General features: G+C 43.9%; 1 protein-coding gene across 1 annotated transcript in view; it reads right to left on the reverse strand.

Annotated features, from left to right (window-relative positions):
• LOC311338992 (sodium- and chloride-dependent taurine transporter-like) overlaps positions 1–10646 on the reverse strand; it is a 22174-nt gene extending 11528 nt beyond the window's left edge. The window contains exons 1-4 of the mRNA XM_084464346.1: positions 10449–10646; positions 3040–3269; positions 2781–2915; positions 840–928 (exon numbers count right to left, since the gene is read on the reverse strand). Of these exons, the coding sequence (XP_084320472.1) occupies positions 840–928; positions 2781–2915; positions 3040–3268 (453 nt within the window). The 5' untranslated portion in view covers position 3269; positions 10449–10646. The remainder of the gene's footprint in view (positions 1–839; positions 929–2780; positions 2916–3039; positions 3270–10448) is intronic.
• Between the last annotated feature and the right edge of the window lie 1032 nt (positions 10647–11678).

Below are 11678 nucleotides of genomic sequence, written 5' to 3' on the forward strand. Positions count from 1 at the left end.
GGGGGGGGGGGGGGGGAGTGAGACAGATAAAACATAAAAATAATGCCTGCAGCCAATTATCCCAGATAAAGGTCAGTATCATCACAGACATCGCATACACTTCTGTCTAGTATGTTACTACTATAATCAAGTGTATACTACTGCAATACTGCTGTCCTGACAGCAGGGGAAAAGCGCGGGTTGACTTCGCCTGAAACCTGTGCCTTCTCAGAGGTTGATAAACTGTTAAGTCATTGTAATGTTATATATAATGTAACAAACATTTTCCACTAAAAGAGACAAGTTTTAACAATGTGTTAAAACACAAAGGAGAGACACGGTGAAAAGATTTGGAGGGGACACGGCAATGGGTTCTGATCCCTCAAGGAACTCTGAGTCGGGTACTAATCCAATTTGACACCCGTCCGTAAGCGGCAGGTAATCCCACTATCACAAATTAAGTCCTAAGGCTTTTAGATCACATCCCCTTAACTCCTCAGATCCACTGGAGCCGTCTCACTTAATGAGCACTGTGTCAGTGTTTCCTTCGGCGGGGGAACATTGCCGTAATCGCCCACCCCCCCACCCCCCCAGCCCGTCTGGCATCACAGAATAGAACATGTGTGTTGGTGACGCACACTAGCGGATGAATCTGATAGAAATTAATTTATAACTATGCTATGCATCATGGGACATATAGTGCGGAAGCAAGTGCTTCTTTTACGGTGCATTGTGGGTATGAAGCGGTGCACTATATACAGTAGAGAACCGGATTGAAATGTGCGACAGCAATATGAAACGGTGAGGGTATATGGGACCAGGTGGACCATACTGGGAGGGGCCCTGGTGTAAGAAGGTACCTGGAACAAGTAGTAGAGCCCCCAGGCCAGGATCACGATGTAGTAGATGTTGAGCAGAGACACGATCACCATGGATGCGTAGCCGATTCCTGCATACAGACACACAACACAGGACGTGATGTCATGATAAGACACAGGGAAATGAAATTCAAAGGTGTAATGGGGTTTTAGGTTGTGGAAATAACCATATATGGAGAAAGTGAGTGGGTGTGGGATATTTTGTACGTGTCTGCTTTATAAGGTTCTACACACACACATATTTGCAGATTTAAGTATATACAAACCTACACACACATCAGCTCTCTCTCTCTCCGTCTCTCTCTCTCTTGCGCTCCCTCTCTCTCCTTCCTCTCTCTCACCCTCTCTCTCTCTGTCTCTCCTGATCACATGGTACAGCGCTGATCAAACAAACAGATTTGTCTGACTCCATGATGTCACTTCCTTCACCAAACTGCTGGCCTCAGGTGACCTACTGCCGGTTAGAAATATTCAAATTGTATTATTCAGACTACATTATTTGATATGATTTATTACTTATAGGCGTATACGTGCGTGTCTTAAAGACATACACACACACACATCCTCTATGCAAATAATATCTGTCCTGTGGCTTGACGCAGGTAAGCAGGGTAAGATAAGAGGCAGGTGAGTAATCCTGTTTGATCCAGAGTTAATCCATCAATCATCCACCTACAAACGCACACACAGACACACCCACACATTTTCTGCGCCTGCCTTTATATGAGCCAAGTTGAATATTAGACTGCTCCCGGCTCATTTCTAACCTAACAGATCCTATATTCTTGTTTCTAGGGATCCATCTCCCCTTATGAATGCAACACCTATCCTTGGTGGAGAAATGTAAGAAGGAGGGATGTTTTGGGTCGCTTATTTTGATATTGCTCTTGTTTCATATTGCTCAACTGGTGGTTGTTGTTCACGGTGTTATTGCTGTTATGAATGTGTATTTTCCTCTTTCCTTTCTCACCTCTTCCTGATCTCTGTCTTATTTAACAGCTCCCCATCTGTGACCTCTTGTTTGACCAAATTCCCCCTATCTCATCAGCCTCTACCCCTCCCCCTCTCCACCCCCAATCTCTCCCCTCCACCCCGCTCGCACTCTCTCTTCCCCTCGTCTGTCTGTCTGTCTGTCTGTCTGTCTGTCTGTCTGTCTGTCTGTCTGTCTGTCTCTCTGTCTCTCTGTCTCTCTCTCTCTCTCTCTCTCTCTCTCTCTCTCTCTCTCTCTCTCTCTCTCTCTCTCTCTCTCTCTCTCTCTCTCTCTCTCTCTCTCTCTCTCTCCATCTCTCTCTAGATCTCTGCCTCATCTCTTTTGCTTTCTCTCTAATATGTTGCCGTGTGGTTGCCATAGCAACCATTCATTTGGCACAGTCTGTACACCAGCAGAGCGTCTCGGGGGCCTGTGTGAGATGTGTGTGTGTGTGTGTGTGTGTGTGTGCAGATGTGTCTTGTGCAGTGTGTGTGAGTGTGTGTGTGATTGTGAGTCTGTGAGTGTGAGTGTGTGTGTATGATGCAGTAAATTATGATGTATAAATAGCATATAGCATTTAGCATCACATATGAAGCTGCCATTGGTCACGACGTATAACTGAACCAGGCAAAGAGTCAGTAAAGCAGGTACCAGGAGGAGAGAATATAAAGGAGAGAACTAGGAACAGAGTCTATAAAGCAGGTACCAGGAGGAGAGAATATAAAGGAGAGAACTAGGAACAGAGTCTATAAAGCAGGTACCAGGAGGAGAGAATATAAAGGAGAGAACTAGGAACAGAGTCTATAAAGCAGGTACCAGGAGGAGAGAATATAAAGGAGAGAACTAGGAACAGAGTCTATAAAGCAGGTACCAGGAGGAGAGAATATAAAGGAGAGAACTAGGAACAGAGTCCAAAAAACAGGTACCAGGAGGAGAGAATAAAAAGGAGGTACCGGTAAAGATGGGACAGAGCTTCTCCCAGCAGGTGATCCCTCCCTCTGAGGTGAACTGTCCCAGGGCCACCTCCAGGAAGAACACGGGCAGACCTCCACCGAACAGGAAGATGAAGTAGGGGATCAGGAAGGCACCTGGGGAGAGAGGGGAAATGGGGAGGGAGGGAGGGAGTGGTGGATGCAATTCAGTTTCATCAATAAACAACATTTTAAATGAAAACACCCCTCGCTACCCGACATCGCCGACCAATGGCCTTACCTCCACCGTTCTTGTAGCAGAGATATGGGAAACGCCAGACGTTCCCTAAACCCACGAAGCCGCCAGCCACAGACAGAACAAAGTCCAGCTTGCTGGCCCACTTCTCCCTCGCCGGATGATTGCCTTCAGCCTCATCCTCGGGCCGTGTCCCGGGACTCTTGCCCGGGGAGGGCTTCAGCGTGTCCTTATGGAAGTCCTTCAGACACTGGAGCTTCTCCTTCTGAGCCATGCTGAGGAACAGACACACACACACAGAAGAACTCAGAGTCCCATTATACCAGACCAGGGGACAGGATAAGGGTGGTGACATCTAGAGGGATACAGCCACACGTCCAAACATCCGTACATCCATCCATCCATCCATCCATCCATCCATCATCAAAAATCATTCATCCATACATCCACCGTCAAACATCATTCATCCATTCATCCATCTAACATCTTCTGGTAGAATAAGTTGACCAGTAGAAGAAGCCCCCCATGTTCACAGTCTACCAGTAGAAGGAATCCTTGAGCAAGAGGCTCTAAGCCCTACCAGCGGGGTTAATGACCTGTATCTACTGCTAAATGGCTAAATAGCAAAATGGCCCATTTACTGAATGTACAGTCATCATGGATACAGGCTTCAACGACCACACCAACACATTCTATTACGCCTCATCCTCCATGTCTCACATTGCGCAGACGCTGTGCCCTCCCCTGTGATGTAATGGGCAGTGGCTCAGACACAACACGCTTACGTAACCATGACAACGACGGCCTGTGAACCGGAGCGCGATGATGTCAGCGAGCGAGTGGAGTCAAGGGGTGGGGAACGGTGCGGTCTCTAGAGATACGTGAAGAATGTCCCGAGAAATGGCCGCAGCGCGCCATTTAGGCTCAAGTGAAACCAAACAGAGTCCGTCTATCAAATCCGTCTGTCCTACAGCCACACAGTGTATGCCACAACTCGTGGTATACATATTGTATTATGTCATAAAATATTACAAATTAGGATTATGAACAGCGTGCTGGAGATGAAATCACGGGACATTATCTTAGGTTAGGTTGTCTGAAAAGAACTCCTTTATATCTCTTTCTAGTTCTTTCTAGTTCTCTTTCTCTCAATCTCTCTCACACACACACACACACACACACACACACACACACACACACACACACACACACACACACACACCTGCGCGTCATCTGCAGGTCTCACCTTGTGACCAACACTCTGTGTCTTCTTGTTCTCACGGCATTAACACCTGTCAGCACACCCTCACACATATACACATACACACACACACACACACACACACACACACACACACACACGTGTGTGCATGTGTGTGTGGTTGTGTGTGTGTGTGTGTGTGTGTGTGTGTGTGTGTGTGTGTGTGTGTGGGGGGGGGGGGGTTCAAGGTATTTCCGGTTTAGGGAGCCATCTTGGCAGAGGAAACACTGACACGTTGATGAGAAACACAGAGAGGGCACTACGCAACACGTGAACAAACCACCACAGAAGAGGGCCTTCACCATGGAGGAAGAAGAGCTAGTTATTCTGAAGTGACACTCATCCCTCCATAATCCCCAAGATGGGGTTAGACAGTTTCCTATCAAGTTTAGATTGAGCAATCAGCAAATGATGTGTTAAGTCTAAGTCTCTGGGTTTTTGAAGGTATAATGTTTGGATATGGCTGAGATGAGGTACGGTTTGTGTGTTATTCTGTGTGTCCACCAGCAGAAGACTGGTTGCACTAGGCAGCTCCCAGTGTCCACCAGTATTATAGCTTTAGTCGTACAGCAACGTCCTCCAGTCATGCAGGTAACTTTTTGACAGTGGTTGTAATGGGTAGCACCCATGATTCATCAATAAAACACTGTGGTTGTACTGGCCGGCTCCCAGTCTCTAGCAGTAGAACACTGTGGCTGCTTGTACTGATGTGGAAAAACACCAAACTCTAATAAAATCCCCCTTTATAAGATAACACTGCTCGCAAAACCAATGTCTGGTCTAAGTCCACTTTATATATCCATTCACCCTTTATCTCGATGAGGGTCATCGGCTTCACAGAATAACCACATTGAAATAAATTTAACAACACAGTCTGACCTTAAAGCCATAAACAGACACGAGGGACAAGACGACTATGATAACCTTGAGAAGGCACACTCAGTACTACTGATCCATGTACAATAGATACAAACAGATATCAAGAGGAGAGTACAGCTGTGGTAGTGCTCGTAGTTCTGCCAACTGTTGACCCTGGGCTGAGGTTCAGTACGGACGTCGGAATCATAACAGTTTTGTAACCGGATAAAGTAGAGAGATAGAGAAAGAGAGACAGAGAGGGACAGAGGGAGAGATACCAGTAAAGAGACCAGGAGAGAGAGACACCAGTTACCATGGAAACCGTCCGACTCGCCCAGCAACACCTCACCTCACCATGAAACATAGAGCGCCATTGTTCTGTGTGTGTGTGTGTGTGTGTGTGTGTGTGTGTGTGTATGATCACTGTACCAGATTCTGGGCTTTACAAATTCTGATCCTGTCCAGAAACACGTAATACACACACACACACACACACACACACACACACACACACACACACACACCACACACACACACACACACACACACACACACACACACACACACACACACCCCAGACCACTTATATAACATGGCAGCCTATTTAAAGACCATGTACATTTCCACTGAGCTTCAAGGTCTATTAAAATGCTCTTCTCTTTCTCCCTCTGTCTCCTTCTCGTCTTTCTTCTTGCCCTCTGCACACTCCACTTCTATATTCTTTTTATTTCCCTCTCTCTCTTACCCCCATCTGCCCTTTCTTCCTCATTTCTCAACTGTTTTTTCCTCAACTACATTTATAAACCGTGCAGCTCATCCTCATCAGCATCATCATTGTGTTGATGCTGAATACCTTTTATTCAGCGTCATATTTAGCAACTTTAGAATAATTATTGAAAGACAGTTTTCTTCTCAATAAAGCTTTATTGGCTTTAGAGACAGAAAGAGAGAGAGAGCCAGGGAGGGTGAGAGATGGCAACCTCTTATAATCACCAATAAGCTGTGGTTCATGCTGGGTTCGGAGGAGGTACTTTGATTTATGTGCTTGAGGTCAGACTAGAGATAGAGCGGCTCAGAGAGTGAACCTCGTTTGCACTCTGGCTTGGGTTCACCTGAAGGCTGCCTTGAACTCTGACACTTTGAGTATTGACACTAACCTACAAAGGGGAGAAGTGTGATTGGGTCACCGAACACGGGATTGGTGATAGGTGCAGCTCAGTGTTTAACTTTGCAGCCCAGCCAGATAATACCCTGGCAGTGTGATCAGGTTTTAAAAGTCCCATAGAATAGGTTTAAAAGCCTCAATGTTAAAAGTGCACCTTATTAGTTACTCACTGTTCATTTCTGCAGAACCACTTTAAGCCTCGATCAAAAACACTCGGTTTGAACTTGTGTAGCTTTCCCCTCCTTAAAAGCCCAGTCTGCTGTGATTGGTTGGCTGGCCTACTCTGTGGTGATTGGTGTGTCTGCAATATCACACCCCTTAGATTGAGCAGCTGTAAACATTGCGGTTATCAACGTCTTCGGTTCAGCCGTACCTGTTCGGGAATTTGCGATTCTACAGAATTGCAAAGTGCTCCTTTTTTGTTGTATCTTATCTTGTATCTTTGCTAAGAATGTCGTGTCGTGTCGTTGCTTGTGTCGGGAAATACAGCAACCTCCGCTTCACTCAGTCAGCTCTTTTGAGTTGTACAGTCTTAACCTATTTTAAATTAGTTTAGTCAAGTGCATGACATGAAAAATATATTTTTTAAAGCTTCCACCCGAAGTAGACAAACAGCCATGTATGAAAAACCTAGCATCAAACCACATATTCCTTCTCAAAAACTAGAACTCTGACTTTTATAAGTTAGACACGATCAGGATCAGTCAAAGTAGACAAACTCGTGGGGGTCCAACATGTGTCTGTCCTTTCAAGTATGTGAGTTTATTCTCAAGTTTAGAAAATGTGTAAAAGACAAGAAAGGTCTCCATAGGGACCCATCGTAATATAAATATGGCTAGCCACACACAAACGCCTGATGCTCAACTAGTATATTTCTAATCGATTCATAATTGTAGCACCAGTGGAACAAGAAATACCATAACAGTTTAAGGTTTACATTGGTTACATACATTTTACTAGGTTAAATATTGACGCCAGAAGGCTGTTTGCTATCCTCCTATTGACGTCCATTCTAAAAATAATAGATTGAAAGTTTTATATTTAAATCTAAAATATATTATAAAAGCATGACTATAGAATATAAATTAATGGTAGCGTGCGATTCCAAGCTTATTTGAACATTATAACAGTGGAATGGAGACTCTAGGTAAACAATTGTGGAAGGAGTTTGGTGCCAAAGTTTGTAGAGAATAATAAAGAAGTTCCAAGTTGGGCCAACAAAGTATTGGTCTGTAAGGACTAAACAATGAAAAAATCCTGGTTCTGCTGTCAAATTAATCTAAAACAATGCAAGACGGGCTGTACTGTGGATGAATGGTGGTGAAAATTAATGGTATCCACTCATTCTTCATGTCCTCTTCTTCGGGAAGTCCATGCAAAGGGAATTCACTTTTGCAGAGAGTACAGCATCTTCTCGACATGGCGATTTCGGTGGGCGCGAGTAACTCCCCCTGGGTCGGACTTTTGATTTTTTTATCTTAGCAAAATATGGAAAAAAAAAAAAGATATATAACACACTAAAGCAAAGGGTAAACCCGAAAAATCATAATATGACCCCTTTAATGTTAAAACATTTTAATTTGGTTATGTTGTTGCCAAAAACACCAAAAAACAGCACCTGCATTTTGATTTGTTTTGTAACGGAAGTCAAGCAAACTGAGCAAAAACGGGACCACAATTTGCCTTTGTGTTCACGTCCATCTTGTTTTTTGGGTTTAGAACCATCATAGAACAGAACAAAACACATATGAAAAAGGGCTTTTAATGTGATGGTGAGTCTTTGTCTTACTTTTACAGAAATAAAAGAGATAGGTTGTGTCTGACACTGACACAGTAGCACTCTTTAATCTATACACTTTCAGCTTATCAGGTCTCACTGTGTTCGATGTATTCCTTTAGAGACCTTGACCCACACAACATACAACACACACGCACACACAAAACAACATACACCACCCCAACAAGGAAGTCCCTCTACACTGATAACATTGACTGGGTCATGTGAAACATAAACTACCTCTTAAAAACCACAGACTGAAACATCTAACAAAAAACACTGTCAAACGACACAAACGACAATGGTCACTGGGTAACCACTGTACTATAACTAGTGCACTGAACAATGAGAATTCTATTACTATTTCAAAATATTTATACCCAACAATACCTTAACTACTACTGTGTGATATAAGTAGTTGTCTGTACCTAGTGGTCGTTAAAAGGCTCAATTAGCCTGTGTCAAGTGAAAGCTTTTCAGGAGAAGACCCACCCAGACAGGGAGTGATAGAGTCAGAGGAAACCAAATATTAAGATGAGAGGAAGACAGAGAAAAATATAGCTTTGTGAATTAATCTTCTGACCATTAAGGATTATTCATGCATAGCGATTAATCAGTAATGATAAAAGATATACGATAACACACACAAATATACACACAGAAAAAGAAAATGGGTGTGTCTGTCTGTGTGTGTGCGTGCGTGCGTGCATGCGTGTGTGTGCATGAATGCATGCACGTGCGTGAGCGAAAGAGAGAGACAGAGGGTGAGAGAGAGACAGAGAGAGAGAGAGAGAGAGAGAGGAGAGAGAGAGAGAGAGAGAGAGAGGGAGAGAGAGATAATTGGCACCACAAGGTGACAATGGCATTTCATCAGGGTGGAACTATACTCACCTCAAGTGTCCTTGAGGGGAACGGCATTATGGGAAATACATGGCACACAAACACATGCATGCAAATCCATATACCCACAGGCATGCAGACTCTCTCTCTCTCACACACACACACACACACACACACACACAGAATATTACTTCATAACAGACCAGAAGCCCTGTGAGGTAGGTGAGGTAAGGGCTCCGTCTGCATGAGATGTACTCATAATAACACACACACACACACGCACACGCACACACACACACACACACACACACACACACACACACACACACACACACGTAGACTAGCATGTAGACTGACACGTTTTCGGGCCTTAAATAAACGTCGGCATTATTACTTTGACAACTGATTTCCAACCACCAGTCGGAATCATTAAGACACGCTCCCCGAACACTCGACGGTTGGCACACAACCTACAGACTAAAGCGGCGTTTGATTCGTCCTGTGGCAACGTGGTTTTAGCGGTAAACGAACAAAAAAATATTATTAATAATAATAATAACGGCTCCGTCTTCACAACAACGAGACCTTGCTGGCCCACAAAAGGAGTTGCTCATAATAACACGCACGCACGATCAAACTCACGCACACAAACACACGCACACACGCGCGCGCGCACACACATAGTGTGAACTAAAGATACAGCCAACGCGTTCATCAAAAGGATTCACTTTCCACAGTTTTCACCGCGGTTGGGCTATATGGCGAAATGCTCTCCATATTTGCTCAGGCTTTTTTATAAAGAGCACGCGGCGAGTCAGCCTCGTCTTCTATACGCGCACGACGATAAGAGGCCTGAAGTGTGACGAACAGACAAGTGAATACCATGTAAGGACGTTGCTGTTGGAAAAAAAAATGCCATCATCAAATTAAACACGGATGTCGTCCGCCTAAAAAAAAAAACACCGCGGCAATGCTTTATGAGACGAATCCTATGATCTACTTGGAGGCTGTTAACGAGAGACTCCTCGCCACCTCGAAATCACTTGACAATAATAACGGCACCGTGCGGAGAGAGGAGTGAGAGTTTAATTAAGAAGAAAAAAGCAGGCAGTTGATTACAGGCCAGCTAGAACAATCGATCTGCTTGAATCCAACATTTAACCAGCCTTGGATGAGCCGTGCGGCCGACGCACGCCGTAGAGCGCGTCTAGGGCCGGGGCGGTGTTTCACAATAAAGCCCACATCGCTAGAATAAAGAAGAATTTCCCGATGTCTCGCACCAGCTCTGATCAGGTTGTAAACGGAATAAAATGTTCCCATTTAAATACTGACAGCAGCCCACCACAAAACGTCTCCAATCTCGTATTCACTCAAATTAATTGTAACGCCCGATACTCTACACAGGTAGGATAAATACTGACAATAGACTGTGGAAGGAAACCAAATATCCCAGATATGATGATCCTGGTTTATTCACACTCTCTCCCGAGCAAAAACCCTGACCTTCTTAGAGACAAAACTCCATCTAAGATGTGTGTCGGATGTTCCGTTACCTGTTAGATGATTCTTGCTTAAATTCTCCGTTTTGTATCTCCTTTAAATGCGTGCGTGTCTCTTCGTGTGTCCGTTCCCGTTGACGGTTGTGTGAGCGACCAAAGGCGGCGGGAGGGTAGTTTTAATTTATAAGAATTGTAAAAAGGGGGGACCAACACACAGCAGTGGAAAAACACCGGCCTGCCTCTAAACAAAGCGGAAGCGGACCACCACTCACACACGACGCGCGCTCCCGATCACGCGCGCACACGTCGTGTCGAGGCTGAGCGAGAGCGTCTGGATTCTCTTATCATGAGCCTTGAAACACTTAGCTCGTCTATCGAAGACGTGTTGTACTACTGTTCTGCTTGCTATGAACATCTACCCATATCCAGCTCGCCAAATACTCCAATATAATACTAAAATAAACAGATGACTCAAATAGGCTACCCGAGGCCACATGTTAACGAAAAGTTTTGGTTGCTTCCTCAAACATCGTAAAAATTTAACAAACATAAAAAGGTTTACGAAATAGGCCTACTCTTTTGCAGAATACGTAAGTGCAATGTCCAACAAAGATGCACTGAATACATCATTCGTTATTAAGTATACTAGTGTCTCTCCCAACAGGGAACAATTGAAAATAAAGGTAGGCTGTGTGTAACACCAGCTGCCACTAGAAGCAATACAAGTGCTCATTGAACAATTCAAGTAAGATTTTGTAAAACTTGTTAAACGTGTTTAAATTATGAAACTAATAGATAATATGAACAGCTGAAACCATCTATTCTGGATGCATTGGTCGACAAATGTAAGGATAATATTTAATATATATTCTTTGTAATTTGCCAACTGTTTTCAATGTTAAACTTATGTTATTTATGTTAAGACATTTTATTTGGGATCAGGTAGAGTTTGGAATCCTCGTCTTCTGTTGTTTATATCTACTGTTTATATCTCCCAGTTTGCCAACTCTTGTTTCTTTTACTCCAGAATCATCAAGAAAGTGAGCTGGAGCAAATCAAAACAAACACGCTAGAAAATCTATGCAAGGAGGCTGGAGAAGCTGTCAGCTCTACCAATGTATAGATGTAAATTGCTTGTGTATTCACCATACTGATTTGTTACCAAAGAAAATTATATAAGTATTTCAAGAAGGGAACAGGATTTAGACTTACTTGATGGCTGAAATGCCCTGAGAAAAAATGATGAGAGAATCTAATGGCCTGATCCCAATTAATAGCAATGCA

Source organism: Micromesistius poutassou, assembly GCF_964030765.1.
Source record: "Micromesistius poutassou genome assembly, chromosome: 2".
NCBI lineage: Eukaryota > Metazoa > Chordata > Actinopteri > Gadiformes > Gadidae > Micromesistius > Micromesistius poutassou.